This window comes from Candida orthopsilosis (genome assembly GCF_000315875.1).
Source record: "Candida orthopsilosis Co 90-125, chromosome 6 draft sequence".
Taxonomy (NCBI): Eukaryota; Fungi; Ascomycota; class Pichiomycetes; order Serinales; family Debaryomycetaceae; genus Lodderomyces; species Lodderomyces orthopsilosis.
Window position 1 is genome coordinate 99,905 of NC_018300.1, and position 24,990 is coordinate 124,894.

At 36.6% G+C, this 24,990-nt stretch overlaps 11 protein-coding genes across 11 annotated transcripts; 4 read left to right on the forward strand and 7 right to left on the reverse strand. All coding sequences in view use genetic code 12, as the record gives it.

The window, feature by feature from the left end:
* Positions 1 to 35: 35 nt before the first annotated feature.
* CORT_0F00700 (Mde1 protein) lies at positions 36 to 995 on the reverse strand (the record flags this gene model as incomplete). The annotated part of the gene is made up of 1 exon (XM_003870380.1): positions 36 to 995. One exon carries the CDS (start codon positions 993 to 995, stop codon positions 36 to 38), a length of 960 nt encoding a protein of 319 aa, XP_003870429.1.
* Positions 996 to 1,279: 284 nt separating this feature from the next.
* On the forward strand, positions 1,280 to 1,885 carry CORT_0F00710 (Did2 protein; the record flags this gene model as incomplete). Its single annotated transcript, XM_003870381.1, has 1 exon — positions 1,280 to 1,885. One exon carries the CDS (start codon positions 1,280 to 1,282, stop codon positions 1,883 to 1,885), a length of 606 nt encoding a protein of 201 aa, XP_003870430.1.
* An 84-nt stretch (positions 1,886 to 1,969) lies between these two features.
* On the reverse strand, positions 1,970 to 6,175 carry CORT_0F00720 (Hsl1 probable protein kinase; the record flags this gene model as incomplete). The annotated part of the gene is made up of 1 exon (XM_003870382.1): positions 1,970 to 6,175. One exon carries the CDS (start codon positions 6,173 to 6,175, stop codon positions 1,970 to 1,972), a length of 4,206 nt encoding a protein of 1,401 aa, XP_003870431.1.
* Positions 6,176 to 7,753: 1,578 nt separating this feature from the next.
* CORT_0F00730 (Ura7 CTP synthase 1) lies at positions 7,754 to 9,487 on the reverse strand (the record flags this gene model as incomplete). Its single annotated transcript, XM_003870383.1, has 1 exon — positions 7,754 to 9,487. The coding sequence occupies one exon, from the start codon at positions 9,485 to 9,487 to the stop codon at positions 7,754 to 7,756; it is 1,734 nt and encodes a 577-aa protein (XP_003870432.1).
* Positions 9,488 to 10,181: 694 nt separating this feature from the next.
* Positions 10,182 to 10,808, reverse strand: CORT_0F00740 (Vps25 protein; the record flags this gene model as incomplete). The annotated part of the gene is made up of 1 exon (XM_003870384.1): positions 10,182 to 10,808. The coding sequence occupies one exon, from the start codon at positions 10,806 to 10,808 to the stop codon at positions 10,182 to 10,184; it is 627 nt and encodes a 208-aa protein (XP_003870433.1).
* Positions 10,809 to 11,066: 258 nt separating this feature from the next.
* Positions 11,067 to 11,767, reverse strand: CORT_0F00750 (Rpl43a ribosomal protein L43; the record flags this gene model as incomplete). Its single annotated transcript, XM_003870385.1, has 2 exons — positions 11,067 to 11,343; positions 11,766 to 11,767. Coding segments are annotated over 2 exons (279 nt in total).
* Positions 11,768 to 12,167: 400 nt separating this feature from the next.
* CORT_0F00760 (Grr1 protein) lies at positions 12,168 to 14,837 on the reverse strand (the record flags this gene model as incomplete). Its single annotated transcript, XM_003870386.1, has 1 exon — positions 12,168 to 14,837. The coding sequence occupies one exon, from the start codon at positions 14,835 to 14,837 to the stop codon at positions 12,168 to 12,170; it is 2,670 nt and encodes an 889-aa protein (XP_003870435.1).
* A 1,073-nt stretch (positions 14,838 to 15,910) lies between these two features.
* On the forward strand, positions 15,911 to 17,251 carry CORT_0F00770 (Csn12 protein; the record flags this gene model as incomplete). The annotated part of the gene is made up of 1 exon (XM_003870387.1): positions 15,911 to 17,251. The coding sequence occupies one exon, from the start codon at positions 15,911 to 15,913 to the stop codon at positions 17,249 to 17,251; it is 1,341 nt and encodes a 446-aa protein (XP_003870436.1).
* A 1,371-nt stretch (positions 17,252 to 18,622) lies between these two features.
* On the forward strand, positions 18,623 to 22,036 carry CORT_0F00790 (hypothetical protein; the record flags this gene model as incomplete). Its single annotated transcript, XM_003870388.1, has 1 exon — positions 18,623 to 22,036. One exon carries the CDS (start codon positions 18,623 to 18,625, stop codon positions 22,034 to 22,036), a length of 3,414 nt encoding a protein of 1,137 aa, XP_003870437.1.
* Positions 22,037 to 22,265: 229 nt separating this feature from the next.
* CORT_0F00800 (Tif5 translation initiation factor) lies at positions 22,266 to 23,468 on the reverse strand (the record flags this gene model as incomplete). The annotated part of the gene is made up of 1 exon (XM_003870389.1): positions 22,266 to 23,468. The coding sequence occupies one exon, from the start codon at positions 23,466 to 23,468 to the stop codon at positions 22,266 to 22,268; it is 1,203 nt and encodes a 400-aa protein (XP_003870438.1).
* A 545-nt stretch (positions 23,469 to 24,013) lies between these two features.
* On the forward strand, positions 24,014 to 24,955 carry CORT_0F00810 (pre-mRNA polyadenylation factor; the record flags this gene model as incomplete). Its single annotated transcript, XM_003870390.1, has 1 exon — positions 24,014 to 24,955. One exon carries the CDS (start codon positions 24,014 to 24,016, stop codon positions 24,953 to 24,955), a length of 942 nt encoding a protein of 313 aa, XP_003870439.1.
* Positions 24,956 to 24,990: the final 35 nt, after the last annotated feature.

The window sequence follows — 24,990 nt, forward strand, 5'->3', positions numbered from 1 at the left end:
CAAGCGGCATGTTTCTATCTAAGTTATACAGTTTTCTATGAACCTTTAACTAAAGGAATTCCAGCTAGGTGCATCTTAACTGCCAATTCCAACAAATAATCAATTGCTTCGTTATAAACTTTAGCTTTCCATACCGTTTCACCCCAGACATATATTCCGTGTCTCCTAACTAAGACAGCCGATGTCCCCGGATAGTTTTTAATTGCTTCTTGTAACGAATCAGTCAAGTCCTCTTCATGGGGAGTGTTCTCGATAATTGGGATAATCAACCTATCATAATACTCCATACTACCAATTTTCTCCACCTTACCTGAGTCTTCATTAAATCTCAATTTAGGTAAAGCTTTAATTTGTTCAATATGGCTGATTTCAAAATAGCTCCTGGTTTCAAATAATAGAGTAACCATGACGGCACTTTGTGAATGAGTATGGATACAAGCTCCAGCATCTCTCATTTTATAGCAACTCATAAATAAAGGAGTACATGCACTAGGCTTATACTTGTATTTCTTGGTCAATTCTTCAGGAATATCATTGGGGGTCCGTAATAACTTTTCATTGGGTAACTCAACCAAGAACATTTCCCATGGTTGGATTCTCTCTTTTTGAACACCAGATGGTGCAATATAGACCAAATTGGGATTTGGTCCTTCGACATCTCTAATTGAGATTCCACCTCCAGTTCCAGTGACCCAATTGTTGTCATAGAATAATCGACATAATTCACAAATTAAATTGGCTGGATGTTGGGGATCTTGAAACTCTTTTTGAAGTTCCGGAGATAAATGTGATAAGTTGACTGATGGTGTACTTTCATTATGTTTGCAACTACAAGGAGCCGACATGGTGGGTAGTATCGAGTGGTACGGGGGAGAAGATTGTGTTGAAATTTTGCAATTTTTCAGCACAACAAATTTGTCTTTATTTGATCTCACGTGGGTATGTCTCTTTTGTTTGTGTAACAAGGAAGAATAGTTACCAGCGCCACAACCCATGAATACTCAAACCACATCTATCAAGACAAAGGATACGTATCTTTATTGCCTTGGCAATGCTACTGTATCCGAACCAAATTGTGTGACCAATGAAGATATTGCATGCTTCAAGAATGACTTATATTCAACTCTCACGACACTGATCGGAGAGCACGACATTGCCATTCTAACGCAAAAATAGAAAATCCATTATCAACGAAACCACACTGAAAGATCATTTAATTCATCAACTCATCAAACATTACCCCTCGTCTATCACCATCACCAACAAAGTACTCCCAAAAATGTCCGGCTTAGAACAATCATTATTCCAACTCAAATTTACCGCCAAACAACTCAACAGACAAGCATCAAAAGCCGCTAAAGAAGAACAACAAGAAAAAGCCAAAATTAAAAAAGCATTAACTCAAGGCAACAATGACATCGCTCAACTATATGCCCAAAATGCCATACGTAAATCCAACGAACGAGTCAATCTATTGCGATTAAGTTCTCGTATCGATGCAGTGGCATCACGCGTGCAGACTGCTGTCACAATGAGATCAGTCACGGGCAACATGACACAAGTTATCAAGGGGATGGATAAAGCATTGCAAACGATGAATTTAGAACGAATAAGTTTAGTCATGGATAAATTTGAGAATCAGTTTGAAGATTTGGATTCAGCTACGAATTATTATGAGACGACAACGAATAATGTGAATGCCATGACGACACCACAGGACCAAGTGGATGAATTGTTGAATCAAGTTGCTGATGAAGCTGGCATTGAGATGAAACAAGGGTTGAATGCAACTCAAGTCGAAGTGCAAAGCCCGGTATCGTCAACTGCTATCCTGGAGGAAAAAGAAGATAAATTGGCCGAAAGATTGCGAGCATTGAGGAATTAGAAGTAGTTAGTATATTCTAGAAAGTTTATATATAGATATATTAGTGTATAAGTAAAGTCTAAATAACTGAATGCAAACACTTCTTCAGTTCCTTGAATTTCTATGTTGTTCTTCCTTTTTGATAATATAAGTAACAATTTTAACCAAATTATCAAATCCCTTTTCATTCCCACTCATTCTCATCAAATGCAAAGATGAAGAGGTAATTAAATCAACAACCTCAATTCTAAATTTAAGTTTCTTACCATGTGCAAACTTCTTGGGTATTGTGCCGGTAATTAACCCAAATTCTTCATCAATACCAACATTGTTTACCGATCCATCAAGTTCTTTCAATTCCATTTGATCTTTGATAAGTCGTATTAAATCGGTTGGTTTCAATGATGATTCAACAATTTTGACATCTCTATTCGTCAATCGATTGAGGTTTGCTTCCGTACCAGATGATGATTTACTTTGTTTGGAGGAGTTAGTCAATGATTGGAAGAATTTTTTAAACCAGTTGCTCTTACCAGTTGATTGTTGTGGCTGGTGTGATTTCTGTGGTGGTTTATTATGCATGTCAAATAGGTTCCTCGAACCCACGGAGATTCTTGAGAATCGATTATGACCCTTGGATTGGGTTTGTTCTTGCTCTTGTGTCGACTCAAGTACCGGCACAGTTGGCGCATCTCTCTTAGCCTTGGTTGAAAATCGTCTGAATAATGGTTGTTTGTTCTCACCCCCATAAGTATCTTGAACAGGACTAGTTATGACATGATCTTTCAACATTGACTTCTTTCTAACCGGACCCGCCTCATCATCACCAGTATTATCAGCAAGTTGAACATGAGGGCTTCTTGGTAATTGAGCCGTGCTAAATATACCAGTTGAGTGTCTTGATCTTTTGAAATCACTTTGAAATGCCGGTTCTCCTTCCTCTTCACCATCTTGTTGATTCTCTTCATTGGTATCTTCAGCAAGCGAGTAATCGTCATTATCATCAAATTCATCATTGATGCGAGCTCTGAATGAACTTCGAAGATCGTCATCATTGTCATCATCTGCTCGTATCGTTTCGTCATTCGAGACGCGTCTTTGCCCAATTAAAGTCTCCTTGGAATCAACGATACTAGGCTTCTGATTAGTGACTTTTCCAATATCTGCCGTTCTCGAACTAATCACATCAAAGTTTGAAAGATCTGCATCTAAATAGCCAGCGGTATTGTCCTCCTGCGGTGCAACATATGAGTAGTTCGAATCCACCGTAGTTGCATCAGAATGACTATCATCGAAGCTATAGTCACCTTCTTCTCTTCCTGATCTATCCCCTTCATCAATTGCCGTTGTGTTTACAGAAACGAAATTATCTTCTCTTTGTTCCTCCTCTTCATCATCTTCCTTTATAGTATCTCTCACTTTAATTCCTAATCCAGCAAATGTTGAAGCTGATTTGTTTGATCTTCTAACAACAGTGGATGAATTGTTCAAAGTATGACTTAAGATTGTGATATCGCCTTCTTCATTAGTTACAGTCTTTGGTTCTAATAATCCACCAAAGGAAAAACGTGAAAATCGAGGATTTGGAATCAATGAAATTCTTGAACTGTTGAGGTCTTCCTCTTTGATTGATGGGGCAGGAGTTCTCTTGACATGACCTTGTGCTTTGTCCTCGTCAATATCATTAAGCATCGACTTGTAATATGAGCTTTGAGTGCTTTGTCTTCTGTTCAAAGCACTCTTTGATTGTGGTTGCGTGGCCTTTTCATGCTCGATTTCATTAAATGTATCGATAGTCAACTTCTTACCCTGGACAGGTTCATTCTCGCCTTGTAAATACTGTGCCAAGTTTCTCGAACTGGAAGTCTTGACACTCTTGTGTATATTCTGCGATGGTGATGGACTCAACAATGCTGATAAATTCCTCGAACTTGAAGTTTTGAAATCACTAGTAAATTTCTTTGGTGAAGGGGCAACATCAATTCCAAACTTGTGCAAAACCTTTGATGTGTTTTCATTAACATGCGGACTTGAGGAGGTGCGGAGAGTGGCTTTTGATGGAACGGGCCCCAATGTTCTAGCTCTTCCTACTGAATTTCTTGGATCCAATGAAGACTTGATTGGAGGTGGTGGAGGGGGGAAAACACCTGAATTACGATTCGATTTCATAAGTCCAGCAAAATCGCTGCCACTTTCACGCTTCTTCAATCTGGCAATAGCTTGTTTCTGCTTTTCTTCTAAGCTTTGCTTCTCCTCCAATTTCTGCTTTTCAACTAATGCTCTTCTCTCCTCTTCGTGTTTCTTTTGTTGCTCAGCAAGATGTTTTTGTTCCTCCTCAAGTTGGCGCCTAGCTTGTTCCTCTTTTCTAAGTCGACTTTCTCTTGCTTCGTTCCTTTGGTGAACTTTTTCAGCAAGCTCTCGTTCTTTCCTAGCTAAAGCACCTTCTCTTTTCCTCTGTGAAGATGCTCTTGAGGGAACTTCATTTTCCTTATCTTGCGTGTCATTAAACACCTCATCCAAAATAGTTTCAAATTTCAAAATTGATTGATTGTCTTGTTTGTTTCTAGTGAGCTTAGTTTGTCTCACAGCTCTATTAGGAGAACGTTGTGGAATTTCTGCTTCATCAAGTGTAGGAGGAAGTTGCTGTGGTCTCCTTGGGGCTCCTTCACTAGGACTATTCAGTTTTGGTGGAGTCGGAGTGTTTGTTCCTCTTGAAGCATTAGATCTGAGGGAACGTGATGATGCGTTCCGACTTGTACTGAACTGATTGTGTTTGTGGGTTGCTGACACTTTTCTATTGAATGATGTGGATGCTTTGAATTGTTTGGCACCGGACCCACTTCCTTTAGTATTTGTGACATTCCCCAAAACATGTCTTGACGATTTCGATTTTAACAATGACTTGTTTTCATAAATTGAACTTGATTTAGTCACCTGTTCAACATTAGTACTTTCAGTAATAGGCTCACCAGTTGCGTCATCAAAAATAATTGTATGTACAATTGATGTCGATCTTGGTATCGACTTCGTAGCTTTTGGTGGAGTAGTTTCTGCTGCCTTTACTTTTGCAATATGGTCATTCCTATATTTCATCAACAAGTAATAAAACATTTTTTCCGGATTCTTTCCTGGCGATGTTAACCTAGAAACGATGGTTCTTTTGTCGCAATTGTGAAATAAGACTGATAAATTGGTCAAGATTTCCTTATCGATCTGGTCAACCGATTGTATTGGTTTGATGTTCATTGATCTGATGTCTAATGTTGTTGTAGATGAATACGACGTAGCTGGTTCAGGATACTTTGTCAACAAGGGATGTTTCAAAATGGATTCAATGTCTACACGATCCAATGGATTAACTCTCAACATCTTTGTAATGAGGTCTTTTGCTTCCCAACTTAATTCATGAGGCATGACAAATTTACCACTTTGAACTTTAAGAAGTAATTTTCTGATATTTTCATCATCAAACGGCAAATGACCAGTTAATAATGCAAATAATATAATCCCGCAAGACCAAATGTCTGAAGGAGCACCATGATAATTTTTGCCAGCCACAATTTCTGGAGACGCATAATGAGGTGATCCACACGAAGTTTCCAAGAGTCGCTCATTAACTTCCAATGCTGCCATTCCAAAATCGGCAATTTTGATGTTTTTATTGAAATCTAATAGTAAATTTTCTGGTTTTAAATCACGATGACAAATGTTGAATTGATGCAAATAATTGATTCCATTGATGATTTGTTTGAAATAATTGACTGCTTCGTATTCTTGTAGTTTACCCTTTTTGATCAAATAGTCGAAGAGCTCACCACCTTCTATATATTCAAGAATCAAATACAAGTCATTTTTGTTTTCCCAAACGTCATATAATGCCATGATGTTAGGATGTGACATTAACTTCATTATAATTATCTCTCTTTCTATTCCATAAGGCAATCTTTGGACAGCATCATCCTCATCTCCTGACTCAGGTTTGTGTTTGTACTTTGGATTTTCCAATTTTTTGAAATTTGATTTGGGCACAATTTTTATAGCGGCCAATTGACCAGTTTCTATATTTTTAGCTAACCTCACTCTCCCAGTAGAACCTCTACCTAAAGTACGACCCAATTTCCATGGCCCAATCTTGTTTTGTGATTTTCTCTTTTTGGAAGAGGTATTGGTGCTAGTCGATATTTGTGATAAACGTTTGGTAGCATTTGTCACCGATTGAACAACCTTGTCGACATTGTTCGACGACATAGGGTCCGACGGCAAATTAGTGTCCTCAAACCGAGAGACAGAATGGCGTGCAACTGAAGCCATTTGAGTAGTTAGTTAGCGTGACAGCGGTATATCTTAATAATGATTCAAAGTTGTAGTGATCTGTCAGTCAGTTGAACAATCACTAGTATCATGCAATAAATGAGCGAATAAAAGTTGGATATAATAAGCGAATGAATAGAATAGTAGTTGGTGAAAAACGGGAGGACTGCTTCTGGGGTGGTTGTAACTTTTTGGTTGTCTAACTGTGATGCAATTTATAAATGAATGTGGTCAAGTGAATGTAATTGAAGAAAAGGATGACAAGTTATTCGAGTGATGTATGTATACTTGTATAGATGTGTTGTGTTCAGATACGACGTTGATCTATAGGTAGTGATGGCTATGGATGGTTGAAGTTAGATGGGTCTGTTTGCTCAACAGTTTTTCAAAATCAACATTTATTCCTTCTCTGTCTCTGTTTGCTTCTTTTGTTGTTTTGCAACACAAAATACATTTTAGTTTTTTCTATGACTTTTTTTTTTCGTGTTTTATTTGTTTTAATTTTTGAATAAATATTAGTACTGCATATAAATCTACGTCTTTTCATCTGGTAGCATAGTGCATCTGACTAAGGAAAATGTAACAAAAGAACGCGTATTTGAAATTACAGAGTCGTAAATTATAATGGCACGAAATTGTTCTACGACATTGGTTTGAAATCTCCTTATTGGTGGTTATTTGAAGGAGGCTGTGACTTTTAAATTCAGAGCTGTGTTTGACTAATGTTTCTTGCACACAGGTAGTGCAAGCTTTGCTAATGATGTTCAACAACTACAAAATGCACTGCCACTGCCACTGTCACTGTCAAATTGCTCATTTTGACTCTTGCATTAAAACTAATTAGTAGCAGTTGTCTTTGGGTTCCTTACCCAATAGAAAAAACGATGAAACTGGATGTTCCTAGCAATTGCAGTAGGAAATGGGCTGATTGATTGTGCCAGTTGTGTTGTAATTGGCTGAGCCCCTAGATTTTCAAAACTTAGTATAATCACGTGTTGTAGCCTTGACGCCGTGTATACCCTGAGTACTGGTTATTCACAAATGAATAGTATGTTGTTTTCCCACCCCACGTCGCGTCCTCTCCAAGTTCCATTCACATTTTTGCCATATGAAGAAAGATTAGACCATCTCTTTATTGTTTTTATGCACGATCACTTAAATGTTTTAAATCTTGCAGCAAAAATAAACGCACATTTTGATGAAATAGGTACAACGTCTTATAACATCGTGGTCATAATTTACTGATCATCCCATCATTGAAGCAGCACCGATGATGACTTAGCTTTAATTAACTGAAGCTGATGCTTGAATCCTAGTGGCGAAGTACTCGTTACTTGAGAATCCTCGAGAAAAGATTATTATCCATTAGGTGTAGTTAACTCCTTCAAAAAGTTATTCTATCCTTAAACATTTTGGTTGCGAAAAGATAAATTTGTCTTGAAACTCATACAAATATTTCGAAAAAAAACTATTCAAAATATTCTATAATCTGACATTGAATGCTTTTTATTCCTTTATTTATTCAGTATTAATATACAATATGTAATTCAAAATTCTATGCAAAAACAATATTCTTCCTTAAAATTCTCCTTTATAATTCAAATCATCTCTACCCAACACATCTTCCAATATTCCAGCTGAAGCAGCAACCAACCCTAAAAATGGTCTAGATGGATCCAAAACCTTGGACAAATACTCAGGATGATATTGGGTACCAATGAAGAATTTATGCAATTTATGGTCCAATTCGATCATTTCCATACGATTACCAGATTCATCTTTACCAATGAATTTCAAACCTTGGTCTTCAATTTGGGAAATTAAGTCGGGGTTAACTTCATATCTATGTCTGTGTCTTTCATATACTGCATCAGCACCACCATACAATTTACGCAAGTTGCTCCATTGGGAATCATCGGAGAATTTCGTTTCATGAATACCTAATCTCATTGTACCTCCCAATTTCACTTGATCGACATCAGGCATGTATACCACAGAGGGGGTGATTCCATCTTCCTCTTTATATTCATCAAATTCCTGTGATGTTGAATTGGTGATTCCAATTACGTTTCTCACAAATTCAATAACAGCAATTTGTAAACCAAGACAAACTCCCAAATAAGGAATGTTATTTTCTCTAGCGTATTTTGCAGCAGCAATCATACCTTCAATACCACGAGATCCAAATCCACCAGGTACCAAAATACCATCAGCTTGACAGACATAATGCCAAGCCTTGTGGTATTCTGAAAGATTTTCTTCTTTTTTCGCTTCTTCCAAATTGGTTGATTCAACCCATTCGATTTTTAATCTTCGATTACATCTCATTGATGCATGTTCAAGCGACTTGATAACTGATAAATATGAATCATGCAAATTGGTGTATTTGCCAACCAAGGCAATAGTGACAGTTTCAAACGATTTATCATGCGCCGTAGTCAATTGTCTCCATTTAGTCAACAATTCTTCACCTCTAACCAAAGCCTGAGAGTCAACTTTACCAATAGTCAATTTTGTAGTTAAATAATTCATCATTTTTTGTTGTTTCAACAAAAGTGGCACATGATAAGTTGAATTAACATCATGAACAGCAATAACTTGATCAGGACCAACATGACAAAACATTCCAATTTTCTCAATAGTTTGACGTTCCAATTCTTCTTGACATCTACAAGCGATCATATCTGGGGTTAAACCCAAACTTCTTAAATCTTTAATAGCTGCTTGTGTAGGTTTAGTTTTTTGTTCACCATGAATAACAGGCACTAAACTAACATGAATCAATGCGAAATTGCCACTACCAACTCTAAATTGAAATTGTCTCAATGCTTCAACAAATGGAGCACTTTCAATGTCACCAACAGTACCACCCAATTCAATAATACAAACTTCAGGTTCTAATCCAGTATCATCAACAGGAATTCTCGATACTTCTTCAATCCATTCTTGAATTGCATTAGTAATATGAGGAACAACTTGAACTGTCTTACCTAAATAATCACCCTTTCTCTCCCTTTCAATAACTTTAGAATAGATCTTACCCGTGGTGATGTTGTGATTTTTTGTCAAGGTAATATTCAAATATCTTTCATAATTACCCAAATCCAAATCAACTTCACCACCATCGTTCAATACAAAACACTCACCATGTTCCAAGGGTGACATGGTACCTGCATCGATATTCATATAAGGATCAATCTTGATTGAAGTGACCCTAAGACCCAAGGTTTTGAATAATAATCCAGTAGATGAAGCTAAAACACCTTTACCGATCCCGGAAATGACACCACCTGAGACAACAACGTACTTCATAATTGACTGAGTAGATTAATAGATAGGAATAGTGTGGAAATCAAAGAGTATATTATGTATGTTGTAAATTGAAACACGTCCTAATTCAATTCTGACACACGTCCAATAGAAATGCAATAAGGAAACGGGATTATATCAGATATAACAAGATCTGAGCAATGGATTGAAAAAAGAAGGAGTATGAAGTTGTGATGAAAGTCGTACTATGCCCTCTTAAATGAACTGATTTAAGCGGGAAGAAGAAGGAGAAGAAGCAAGAGAAAAGTAAGTGAGATCTCTTCGGTATAAACTTCAGAAGAAAAAAAAAAAAATTTCTTTCTCTGTCAGATGCTCTTCTCTACACAATCAAATTAACTTCCCAATTAGGAAATATCTAGCAGATTAGTCTACTTGTGTGCCGAGTTATACACTTTATCAATAGATATGCTGTCAATGTACATTAGTACACTTGACATCTAGAAAGTACCTTTAATCAGCAATGGTATCATAAATCCTTTACTATATGCCTTTGTCACATGAAATGATGTGCACCTTCACCGCTGTGATTTGACCCACAATGATAAGGATATGGCAATTAATTAATAAGAACCTACATATGCTCCAATAGAGCATAACTCATAAATGTCTATTAGTAATCTAGCTCCAGGACTGAGTATCTCAATATATATATATAACACTTCCTCTCCCTCTGATATTAAACAATCTTAACACCACCAATTTCATTTGATTCAGTCATTAACAACTGAGCCTTACCTTGTTTTATCAAATAACCCTTAATTATCTTAACAAGTAACTCCTCATCCAAATTCCGTAACTCTTGAGGCAACCCACTACTACCTACATCATCGTCATCGTCACTTTTAGTCAATTCATACAACGTAAGCACAGTCCCCTGCTGTCCAGTGTTCACAATATACTCATACAACAAATTGCCCCAGTCCACTATACTTCTCCAGTAGACAAATATTCCTAGCTCAGGTTTCTTGTGATTGATATATTCAGCTTTTTTGGAATGGATCAAGTGTGTAATTATGAAATTCCTGAATTCAGTATTGACTTGTCGATTGATTGATTTGTTGACAAAAAGAGGCGGTATATCCCCCTTTGAATAAGATGAAGTAGTTAAGGTTGATGCTAGTTGGGAATATTTAGGAGCTCCTTCAATCGTAAGTGACGTAATTTTATAAAATTCACAATACTGTAGAAGTATATTACACCATGATTCTATTTGTTGTTGTTGGACTGTCTGGTTAGGTTGTTTGGTATACAATGGTGGGAAAGAATGTATTTTGGGGAATTCAAAGTGTTGTTGAGATGACATTGAGGAAGGTGATTTTGGTGGAGTATTAACCAGTTCTCAATAAAGTCGGTTTTTTTTCCGTACGTTATCTCACAAACAAACCCACCAAACACTAAAGTCAATATTCACTGTCTGACACACCCGTCAACAACTCTACAGTTTTAATACTCAATTAATGCTTTTTAATGTTTCATTAATGTGACAATTGTACACAACATACACACGAAAAATAACTCTTCCTCAGAAAATCTTTAATCTCCACTGTAAACTCCCAACTCCTTAAGCTTCAGCCATATCTCTCAAACGACGAATGGTTGATCTAACAGTAGCAGCAGCAGCAGTGGAAACAGTGTAAGCACCACCAGCGACAGTTTTTCTACAAGATTTACATGACCAGATACCAGCGGCACCTCTTTGAACAGTTCTTTTACCACAAAATGAACAGTCATATTTGGCATGTTGTTGAACTTCCAATTTCTTGGTTTGTCTTCTTAATGATGAACCGTATCTGACACCGAATTTACCGGTGATTCCAACCTTCTTTGTTCTTTTAGTCCTAAAAATTAACTTGTTAGTATTATTGCATTTTGGTGATTAGGGAATATCATAGAAGCTCTTTGAGATATACCGTTGAAATGGATGAGTAACAAGTAATTGAAGAATAATTGAAGTTTTCATTTCCATCTGATAGTTATGTTATTGTTCGAGTGACATCCTCAAACAGGACTTCTCTTTGAGGACCCACAAGGTTGTTTCCATTCTCTCTCTTCTTTTTATTTATGAATCCTAAGCTTTGAACTCCTTCCATTAACCTTGCCTTTGGTGAGTCTCCATCTTAAAATGAAATCATTTAAAAGGTTCCTCTGTATTCTTCATCTCTTTGACAGAATCTGTACTATTTCCCAACGACTATATCTCCATTCGATAAATAATATCTTTCCCCCATGATACCCTTATGTATAGGTTATGATCACATACATTGTATATCTTGTTGTTGTAGTGAAAAGGAAACTTCAAAAAAAAATCAAGCTTCTCTAAATTTTCCAATATGAAATTTTTTTGGCTGAGTGCATGGTGTACGCACAAGCATAAAGATTTTTTTGGTTAGTGAGTATGTCTATATACAGGAAAGGGTTACAACCCTAATGAATTTTTTCATCACCTGAATTTCTCTTCCATCAGTACACCTAAAGGTTGTATCATCATACTACATTGTGATAAGAGTCATGTACTAGCAAGTTCTTTGACGTATATAGTATACAAGATAAATAAAACTGCGTAGATAAAACCAATAACAAGGTACTAACTCTCTAGTCCAGAGAACCAATAAGCCACTTGAACTCAAACTCTCTATTGACCAGAGGACGTAGGACCAAATTTTCACCCCATTCTTGGAAACAAATTGCCATCGCCAAGTTCGGTCACAGTTCCTGTCCTGGTTCCAGTTTCTGCATCAACCATTTCGACATCTTCTTCTTCGCCGCCATTTTCAATAACCACCATATTAGCAAGATTTGGAGTTCCAATAACTACGGTATCAGTAAGCCCTCGATCTCCAATAACTACAGTATCATCAAGATTTTGATAATTGGTCCGTTGCGCTTGTTGTTGTTGCTGCTGCTGCTGTCGTTGGTTGCGAAATCCGGGTAGCGGCTGTTGATCATGTTGTTGTTGAGCACGATTAGGAAAAGTTGGAGCTTGTTCAATTTGTGGCGCATTTTGTGGATTAGTATTTTGATGGAAGAATTGGGTGTCATTGGGGAAATTTGTAGGTGGGAACATCTGCTGAGGTGTAGCATTTTGTTGTTGCTGTGGACGAGGTGGTTGGGGTGGTGCTTCTTCTGGTTGTTGCTGTTGTTGTTGTACCGCAGTCCTCGGTTGCTGTTGCTGAGGAGCCTCAGCCTGTCTCTGATTAGCTCTTGCTCTAGCATTATGTTCCTGCAATCTTTGTTGATGATGATTACGAATCAATCGTTGAAAATGCTCTCTCATTTCTTCAGGACCCATATTGCCTTCATTCAACTCTCTAAAAATTTCACGATTAATTTCAACCATCTCTTGATTCAATGCATTATTATTGTCACCCCATCTAGTTATGGGGAATCTTCGTTCCCATACATTTAATTCTTCTTCTCCCCCCCCTTCTGCTTCTCCTGCATCACCAGGTTCAGCTTCACCATTCAAAAATCTACGTCTTCTTTCATTAAACAATGCATGAATATCACCTTGTTCAATTTGATAAGTCCTTTCTTCCATTACTTGAGTTAGGTAATTGCGTAATTGGTTAACACCATGGCCACTAAAGACACAAAATAATGATTTTTGATGTTCGTTGAAATCTGGCGGTGGATCACGACAATATTGCGTGATTTCTCTTCTCAAAAATGCTGAAATTCCAGTTAGAGATAAATGAGTCAATTTAGGACAACTCTTGAGTAACAAATATATGGGTCCGATGTTTAAGTTTGTACAATAAGATAAATGTACCCTCTCAAGACAATCTTGTTCGCCACGACGTCTGACCAACTCCAAAATTCCTGAATCCGTTATCATTGAACATTTAACTAATCCAATTCTTCTCAATTTTGGTAAATTGGCAAGCTCAACCAATGTCCAATCAGTCAATTGTGAACAACATGCGAGATCAATATATTGTATTCGATGACAATATCTAACCAACGCTGCCACTCCATAATCTGTAATCAATCCACAATGACCTAAGTGGATATAATGCAAGCTTCTGCCAAGTTTACTCAATGCTCTTAAACTTGCATCAGTTATTTGCATACATTTACTCAAAACCACATTTCGTAATCTAGGTGCACAAACCACCAATTTTTCCACCAATCGATCAGTTATGGCATTACATCCAGTGATATCGATAATCCTTAGTTTCTCCAAAATGTGTCCATCAGGAATCAATTCAAATAGTTTATCAGTAATGCCAGGGGCGCTACTAATTCTAAATTCTCTCAATTGTGTCAATTCCAAAAAGATACGTTTCAAATACTGATCAGTGACGTTTTCACAACCATGCAAATCAATTTCAACCAACGCTTTACAATTTTCATACATGACTTGAATACTAGCATCAGTTATATTCGTGCTCGAATTAAACTTCAATCTCTTCAACATGGGACAACCTTTCAACAATTTAATGATAGTTGGTTCGCTTACATTGCCACATCCTGGTGCATATAATCCTTGTAATCTAGGACAGTTATCTGCCAATGCATTTATAATATCGTCGTGGATATCAGTGACCCCCGTCAAGTCAATAGACTGTAGTCTTTCACATCCTTGAAGTACATTGGTTATCGGAGTACGTGTTAGTTTGGCACAATTCACCAATGTCAATCTCTCCAATTTGGGACATCCAACAAATAAGTTGAGCAACTTATCATCAACTAGTTTTGTCATAAATGACAAATTCAAACGCTTGATAAATTGTCGATAATCCCAATGAGTTTTGAATCGGTTGATCTCCATTACTTGTCTTATCTTTTTGAACGATGTATCATTTTGCATATTTGGACGAAACCACAACATTTCTATAATCAAATCAGCAATTTCACTACATGTTGTTGCAAGTAGGTACCAGTCTTTTCTTTCCAAGTAATGGAATATTTGCAACAACACTTCAGTTGGTAATCGCATGATTGAGTTTTTATTTATCGCTAGTTGGTCATCAATATATGGACCATGAGGTCGTTTGATACTAGATAATCTCCTCTTCACTATTATTGCCTTCCTTAACTCTTCATAATCATTGTATTCGTTATCCATCATGAAATCATTATCTACATAGTCAGATGGATACTGACTATTACTTCCATCAACATCATTTGAAGGAGTTCTGCTTTTCATACTACCATTTTTGAGTTTTGGCAATTGTTGACTACTGTGGTGATTATTAATATCAATGGTCGATTCGTCATCACCTTCATTTGAACTTGGCGAAGGATTTCTCATTGCTGCTGCAGTAGTTCTTGGTGACAAAGCTCTGTTTTGTTGTGGTTCATAACTTTCAAAGCTAGTAGGTGTGCTCATATGATTCGTTGTATGGGGGTGGATCTTTGTTGGCAAAAATTGGGTTATGCAGCAAGTGATAAAGGTGTATGTGCGGGTGTGTGTGATTTGATTTAGCGGCGATACTTATTAAATTGTGATGTAAGTAGCCACTATATTGGGTAATGCAAAGTAAAAAGGGATATGTGTATATATGCTTTGGTGTTTAATGGAAATATATTGATGTGTTCTGGTTGTGTGATTGATTGGTATATCCCTTGGTGGTTGGTTGACTGATTGTTTGTTATTCGTTTTTATCCGTAATAACAAAGGAGAAAGACGAAGTGGGAAAGAGAGAGAAAGAGAAAGGAGCTACCATTTTAAACAGTATCATATATATAAGTCTTGGCTGCATCATAAAATACCATCCAGACATATCAACCGATGTTCCTGAAGAATTAGAGTTACTTCATAGGTGTAAATGAAATACTTATTCCAACAGTAGCCTCAAGGGTATGGTTTTGGTAAGAGTAGGAGGCAATACTTATTGTGTAGTCAATACATCCGGATAAAAGTTCATCCTAACTCCAAACTCATGTAACCTACTTGTCTTAATGTTTGTCACGTTCAATATAACTATATAATCCATTAAGTTACAAAACTACTGGAGTGTAATGATTGTACCCAACATATAATCGTGCATATACAATGTTTATATTTATAGTTGCAAAAGAATTTGTTACTAACTAATGATATATTGTCATGATGGAAAACCTCAACAACAATCAGACATCTAGAGAAGACTATAAGTCAGTGTTGTTTAATTTTAGGAAAACCGCAGTATATATTACTTCAAAGGAAATACAACACATTCAGTCATATATACATAAGGCAAAGTGGATGGAAGTAAACACATCCTATTTTGGTTATTGCCGCATTCATCTCACGACACGAGATTTACGACAATAACAGAAAAATTTCAAAGTAGTTGTTTAACAGACAACCACACAATTGACACAGGGTCACAAGTAACTTACCAACCATCAATTAAAGTCACAACCACTCATAGTCGCTCATTCAATTAGCATAGATCCATATCGATCTAGCACCTTAAAATGAGCACATTACAAAAATACATAGAACAAGTGGAACAAAGTATTGAAAATAAAAATGGTAAGAAATTACGCAGACTACTTGCATTTCTCAACCAGCCTAAAGCCGAAATACGTAAGAATTTCCCCGAGCCACTGGAAATTGACTTGTACAATCTTAAGAAATTTGGTCCTGTGGTCCAATACTATTTACGTGCTACCAAGAGTGCCCTAATTGATCATTCAAGTATTGATTGTTTTGAAAATGTTAATCAAGAATGTATCAATTTAGTACGAGCTAGTGAACAAATAGAGGGGAACTGGATTATGCCGGTCATTACTGGTTGTTTTGATGACATGATTTTACTTTATAAAGTAGCTACAGAGAAACATCCAGAGGATTTGAATTTGATTCTTGTGGAAAATGAAATTAATGATGGATTAGCCCCCAAGAGAATATCTCGAATAGAGAAATTGATCAATACGTTGAAAAGTGGGTTTAATTTAAGTAATAATGACAAAGCATTTGACTCGAAGCTGAGTAAACGAAGTGATGTTTATTTCTTTTTGGGTAATTTAATCAAGTATTATTTCAAAATGGGTAAGGTAGAACTTGCCAAAAGTGCAATAAATTCACTCAAGGGGGGTAATAAACTGCTACCAAACATGACGGAAAATGTACGCACTTGTAAAAGTGCCATTATTTACTTGTATCATCAAGCATTGGTGTCATTAGACGATGGAAAGTATTTGGAAAGCGAAGAAGCATTAAACAAAGCCATGGGTTTGATTGCAAATCACAAGGAAAAAGTTAGTAAACAATTGGAACGACTTTTGCTTATCTTGATTCCATTGAGGCTTTACAACAAGGGTAAAATACCTAATCAAACAGTTTGGCAAAGATTTCCCCGATTGAAGACCATGTATCATGATAATTTTTTGGATGCTATATGCCAGGGAAACTTGTACAAGTTTGAACAATGTATGGAAAAATATCAGGTTATATTATTGAAAAATCAATTATATATTTTGATGGAGTTACTACGACAATTTGTTCAATTGAGAGTAATAAATAAGACATACAAGATTACACTGGAATTACAAACTGGAGAGAAATCTACTCCCATAAGTGCATTTAAATTAGCATTGGAGTTGTCAATGTACTATAATGAAGAAGGAGGAGATGAGGCAGTGTATGTCTCACTGCATCAAGTATCTGACCTCGAAGTTGAAACCATTATTGCTAATTTAATCACCCAAGGGTATATCAGGGGATATGTTAGCAATACTAATAGAGTTGTTGTATTCTCCAAATCACTTCCATTTCCCAAGATAACTGATGTTAAAGTAGAAGGGAAAGATTAGAGAGGGGGAAGGGAGCCACTAGCGTATAAATTGGTGTATTGAAAAGTGGATATAAAAGTACCTAGAAGTAGAACATGGAATACTCGTAAGAAGTATCGGCTGTAAAAAAGAGTTTATAGAGTAACTACACTGAAGGGTAATGGGTGTTAGTTGTATTACATCCATTTAGTGCTTGAATGTATACAGTCTATACTTTAGTTGCAAAAATTTTATGTTACAAGTAGTAGTCAAAACTAAACAAAATGAAAGGAGATGACGATAAAGCAAGGATTGAACAAGTCAATGCTATTTCTAAGAAACACCACCCCCTTGCAGTGTGAAATTAGGCAAGTGAAAACACAATGTAATGCTGCTAGTACAGAAAGCAGAGTCAGCACAGTTTGCAACCGACACTTTCAGTTAGTTTGTAACAGACATGGAGGGAAGGGGATTTGATTGGTAGCAAAGTCGGCTGTATTATTGTTAAATTACTTTTGGTGTTTGTGTAATAGCTTACGTGTTGTTGATGTAGTGTGTCCAATGTTTGTCAAGTCCAAACTAAAGGACTCATATATAGACACATCTCATTTGCAGTTTGGAACAGTCACTGAGCCATAGCATATAGGAAGATTAATGAGATAGTAGAGTATAATTTGACGTATATCTAAAGAAAACAGTTGAGCAAAGCAGGTGTCAAAAACACCAGAATATATCTATATAAACAATGTAAAATGTGTCTAGCTAATACAACAATATGGGATATACGTCTACTGATACTAGTACTCCTCTTCTTCTATCTAGATCCAGAAGGAAAAGAAGAAGAAGAAGAAGACAACGCTTCCTAAAGGGGGGTGTGTTATGTATTATTAAAAAAGGGTCTCTGAGGGTATTGCCCCTATTTTATGGTGGTACTGCATACAAACACGTGTACACATATACATATACATATACAACATTCTACTTGTGTAACTGTATGACTTTAATACATAGAACAACACACACTAATTATTTCAAATCACAAGTATATATATTCATTCACACGATTATTACTATACTTTCCTTTCTTTAAACCAACCAGCCAACCACACAGTACTGCCACGCAACTGTACATATATATATATACATATACATATACATACTTTGGAACTCAGTTAAAGAACCTATCGTATACGTTACTTTAGTGTACCAAAAGAGAGAAAGCAATTCCTTTTGTCTTGAATACTACAAATCTATTTACAACCAATTTGTTAACTACACCTGAACACAATTGACTTGCTGCTTTAACTTTTGACAAGGACCGACAGAATACTTGGCATTTGGTATATGACAACTGCATAACTTTGGCTTTTGAACGATCACTGCTACACACATGGATTACATACAATACTCAATATGAACAATTTTATAAAATCAACTTCGCCATCAGCCACTAATCAACAAATATACCAACAACAACAACAACAACAACAACAGCAGCAGCAGCAGCAGCAGCAAGGAAGAAGTAGATCAGGAACATTGCCAACATCCTTCACCACACGCAACCAATTGACTCCCAATGGTCATAACTTATCCAGTGCAAACAATAATAATGCACTCACCAGCTCATTAACTAGTAGTCCAATTTATCACAGTGAATCCCAGACTAGCAATAATGCCAATCACGACTTCTTGTTGAACATCCCCACCAGTAAGGATACCATATCAACATCTCCACTACACAATAGTTTTATATCAAATTCATCAATAACGAACCCCAATGGTAATATCAATCTAAATTTAAATGTTGAATCAGGAAATTTAAGTACTACCCCTACTAGAAGAATGAGATCAGGATCATTATTTTCAACTAATTCAATTTGGAACGATGACAATAACTCATCCAACAGTAATCATAGCTTGCACTCAGAATTTATAATAAGTCCTTCATTGGATGCATCTTCCCCTTCTCATCATCAGCAACACCTACACCAACAACAGCAGCAACAGCAACAACAGCAACAGCAACAGCAACAGCAACAATCTCAGTACCAACAGTCATCTTTCCGTAATAGATCATACACTACTAATGCAGCCATTCCTAGTGTTACCATCAATGCAACTGCTGAATCGTTTAATAATCATGGCAATCCAACCTATAATACAGGGTACTATAGAGGTAGCCAAAACAAAGTATCAACATCACCATTCATCTCCATTGGGGGTAAAACTAATGATGTCAATTTACAAGTGGATAATTTTATGTTGAATGGGGATGAGAAAACAACAGCAGCAACAACAACAGCACCTAGAATCAGATCACAAACTTATTCTGGCAGTACACCACCTGGTGTCAATGAACAAATCTTCACAAATACAACAGCTGCTGCACCATTGGGAACAAGATTACAATTAAACCCACAGCAAGATTCCTTCCAAGCTCAATTGAATAACCCCATTTTGGAAAATTCTGATTTCTCCACAAAACAAGACATTCAACCGGATTTAATTGATGAATTTGATTTCTCGCAATTGATGATTACGACAAATTTTGAAAATACCAATTTGGGCCCAACAAGATACCTCTTGTTTGATAATATGCCATTATATGTTGATTCAATCAAATTATTTACCATTTTAATCAATTCCAATAATCATAAATCATTTGGTAGTGTAGTTAGTGTCAAAATGACCATCACTACAACTTCAAAATTGGCATTAGTTGAATGTACGAATATAGAAACTGCCATGAATTTGAAAGCAAATTTCAATCATTTGGAAATTGCTCCTGGTAACACATTGTATGTTGCATTTGCCAAGATTGAAGAACCAAGAATTGATTTGCATCATCTGCCTTTGAAATCAATTGTTGAACCTAATTCGAACAACAACAGTCAAGTGAAGAGTATTAGGGGACAAAGTAACTCACCCCAATCCGTCTTGTCGAAACAAGGATCTATTTCCTCAGCTGAGATGAACGGCAATGCCAATAACAATGGAAATAATGGAAACAATGGGACCACTGCAGCAACTGCTAATACAAGCAATGTCCTTGAATCAATCGCCAAATTATCCTCAACAGTTGACTTGAATAAAATTCAATCTATAATCAACAAATGTGTCGCCTACCCCAATGACAATTATCGTTCCGATTTCGGTCCATTACCCGATCCTATACCTTCAAGACAATTTGATTCACCAACATTACGAGAATTGAGAAAAGTTTTAGAAAACAAAGAAGCTGGATTATTTGAACAGGTAATTGACTCTAGTTTCAGTCAAGTCACAATAGATGAATTGGCATTAGCCATGCTTGATGAATTACCTGAAATATGTTATGATTACTTGGGAAACACAATTGTTCAAAAATTGTTCACATTACTTGATAATGATGAAAATGGTGATTCATTGGTTAAATTAATGATGGTTAAAGAAATCGCTCCATATTTGACTCAATTGGGAATCCACAAGAATGGGACATGGGCAATTCAAAAAATTATCAATTTATGCCACGCAGATTTTCAACAAATGTATTTGATTGGAGCTAGTTTGAAACCATATGCTGTCAAGTTGTTCAATGATCAATTTGGAAATTACGTAATTCAAGGATGTATTAAATTTGGGTCCCCATTCAATGACTTTGTATTTGAAGCCATGGTGGATAATTTTCTTGAAATTAGTTTTGGAAGGTATGGAGCAAGATGTATTCGAACCATATTGGAAAGTAGCAACAATCATGATTTAAACAACAATTCTAATAGACAAGCGGGCCTGGTTTCTGTGTCGAATGAACAAGTGTTGTTAGTTGCTGGATTAATTGTTGAATTTGCAAATGAGTTAGCAGTCAATTCAAATGGAAGTTTATTGATTACGTGGTACTTGGATACATTTGAATCACATAATGGGTCAAAAATTGAATTAATTGTTGATAAATTCTTGCCTAATATGAAAAACCTTTGTGCTCATCGATTAGCAAATTTAACCATTTTGAAAATTTTAAATAATAACACCACTAGTCAAAATGAGAAAGATGTTAAACAAGCATTGATTAATGCCATTTTTGCAAACACGGAAAATTTAAAATTTATCTTGCAAGAAAGAAGTGATGATAATAACTTGAATGCGGGACCATTATTTATCTACAAGATCCTCAGTAACCCAATTCTTGCTGAATTGACAACTCCTTACCTACCGGCAATAAAGAGGATTTTGATGGAGATTAATATTATTAATTTTCATAATTATAAAAAGTTGATGGATGAAGTCGGATTATCGAGTAGTCGATCGGGTAAACCATTTACATCAAAACGAGGTGGTGGATCAGGAGGAAACAATGGTGGTGGCGGTGGTCATAATCATCATAATGGAAGACGAGGACAAAGGAATGGGAATGCTAAATACGATTCTTATCATCAACAACAGCAACCACCGCCACTTGCAACAAGTTTTCATTCACAACCTCATATTCAACAACAATTCTCCATGCAACAAATTTCACCACAATCGTATCCATATGTGCCTCTTGTTCAAGGTCAACCGCAACCACAACCGCAAAGTCATTATGTAACTCAACAACCATCGGCATACATGAAACAATACTATGCTCAACAAGCCATGGCCCAAGCACAACAAGCACAACAACAACAACAACAACAACAACGGTACTATCAACTGACACACTTACCACAACAAGGGGGCCCTCCAGTACAACCCCTGCCCCAAGAATTAGCAGTTATGCAACAATTGGAACAATTATCATTGAGCAGTGCTGCTTTGGGATACAATTCAAATCCAGGTACACCAACAGTCCAGAGAAATCTGTACATGTAATAACATACTTTTCATGACATTGTTACGATTAACAAGGAAGAAATATCTTATAGGGGGAAGTATATTATGGAAATAGAGATAAATTTGGTTGAAATTTTAAAAAAAGATGTATAATTTGTTTATAACCAATACGTAATAAAGTAATAGTTAATTGCACCCTAAAACTACACAATGTAAAAGCTATAAAATCTCCAATCTATACACACACAAAAGGGTAAGAAGTAGTAATCTATTCTTCATCACTTTCTTCCTCAGCTTCTTGTAACCATTGAACAAAAGGCTTGGCAGCTTTTCTAACTTTTTTAGAAACATCCTTAGGCACATACTTCTTGGATACTTTTGAACCCCAACGAATAATAACTTCTTCACTAATCAAATCACGATCATAAAATGCATGCAAGATCTTGGGAGTTTGAGGGACTAATTCATTAGGGTACAGTAATCCAATTAATCTTTCTAATCCACCAAGTAACGATTTTTCAAATTCTTCATCACCATTGATTAACTTCGTCAAGAGACCAACGTGGGGTTCAATTTGATCTAGAATTTGGGAATCGAACAACGTTTGTGCGAGAACTTGTAATGTTGCTGGAGATTCAACAAGATCTAATTCAACAATTTTCTTATAAATTTCAACATCAGAAGGTAAATTAGCGACATTGTTGTCGGATTCAGACAATAACCATTCACCCAATTGTTCATACGCATTTGAAGAATCAAATGCTTCCAATTCTCTAGCCCTTGCAGCAACTGCTTCTTCACTCATATCAACTGCCCATTCATCATCCTTAATTTTCAAATCTTGCAACATGGCAGCTTCAGCATTGATTTTTTTAGCCAACAAATCATCATCTTCATCATCATCCTGGCCTTCTCCCTCTCCAATGCCATTTTGACTGACATCATTTGAATCATGACCAGCTGCAATGTCAGAAATTGATTTACCTCCACCAACAACATTAGCAGTTGCAGTAGCGGATTTTTTACCCTTTTTATTGTCTGGTGGGTTCTTGACAATATATGAATACAATTTATGTTTTGGATCAATAATAGTGACTTTACCACAAGCTTTACAATCTCTTTCCAAAGTATCTTTACCCTTGAGGACAATTTCCGTCTCTGGATTCTTACAAGATCCACAAAGGACAAACTTATTAATGAATCCATCCAAGGAATCTTGTAATTCTGAAGTATCATGTGCACCATTGACTAAATAACGATCAGTTTGAATTTGGGTCTGAGCACCTAATTCATATCCGAAAAACTTGACCAAGTAAGCTGGGGGACGGTTCAACGCACGTGAAACCTCACCTAAGTTGACAATAGCGGTCTTGATACCATTACCTCTACCTTCGGTCTTGGATTGAAGAGGAGGCATTTTGTACCTGTAGAAGGGATCGGTGTTATCACGACAAATATTTATAAAAGACATATTGGAGTTAGTTGATTTATTTTACTTCGGCGGTATAATGGTATGTGGAGTTGTAATTGATGTTGAATGGAGGTTGTTTATAGGTTGTTTAAAATATAGCATAAAATAGAACTTTGATGGTGGGGTGTTGTTTATTCGCCACTGAATATGTTTTGTAAGAAAGTGATGCTTTATGTGAATGAATGAAGAAGTGGAAAATTTTTTTATATGGCGAGAAGCTACTCAGTGTCGTAAAACATGATAAAGATCAGTGTCGCAAAAATTTGGAATCATGTGCATTTGTATTGAACGAGATTAAATGTTCTATGAGAAACATATGCTTAATCTTGAATATATAGAGCTGTAGATGAGTATCAGTCACTGAGGTATATCCAGCCACCTCTTACAGAGCTCACCAAGACCTTTTTGAATTCAAAAATTATCCCATGTCCATCTCCACCAAAAACATCAAAATCTTTAGAGGTAGCGCAAATTGAAATATTAACCAAACAAAAGACCTCCAGTACAAATACAATTGCGTTACTAATTTCTCCGAATCACTAACAATGGCCAATTCTGATGACGATGATGCTTACCTATACGGATCCGACGATGAAGACCAACCAGTGACTAAAAAACAAAAGACACAAGCATCGGAACTGACAAGACTTCTACTGAAAGATGATGATGCCACTGGTGACAATAATGAAGCCAAGAGTAATACGAACCAGGGCGATAACAAAACAACCAATGACCAAAAGGAGGAAGAAGAAGATGACGACGACGACGATGATGATGACGATGATATTGATATTATAATAGGAGACACAGCTCCCAAACCTTCAGTCGCCGGCAACGACATCATATCAGAAGTAGCAGCACCATCATCATCTGTAGGCACCCCACAACCGACAACATCTACAACTACCCAAATAACAACCAAATCAAACACCGGCGCAACACCTACCACATCAAAACTTGATATCAATGCAAACCCAGAATACGAAGGTAAACCATTAACACAATTAGATTTAGAAATTTTTAAAATCAAACCTTGGCGAGCTCCAGGTGCTGATATTTCCGACTACTTCAATTTCGGATTTGATGAATTTACATGGAATGCATATTGTCATAAACAAGATAATTTACGCGGTGAATTTAACCCACAAAAGATTATGGCTCAAATAATGAAGGGGCCAGGTGGTCCTTTGCCAGGAACTGAAGTGGGCAAGAATAATAATAATAGTCCGATACCTGGTAAGAATGGGATTCCACAGCCGTCTATGGGTATGTTCCCTCCTGGTATGCCTCCTATGATGATGCCTCCTGGAATGCAGATGCCTCCCGGTATGAAGATGCCTAACATGGCTAACATGGCTAACATGGCTAATATGCCTAACATGCCAAACATGCCTAATATGCCTAATATGCCAAACATGCCAAACATGCCTAATATGCCAAATTTCAACTTCAACATGTCTCCACCACCGCCACCACCACCAAAGTAGTATAGTTTAAATAGCAACATGAAATAGAACGAACC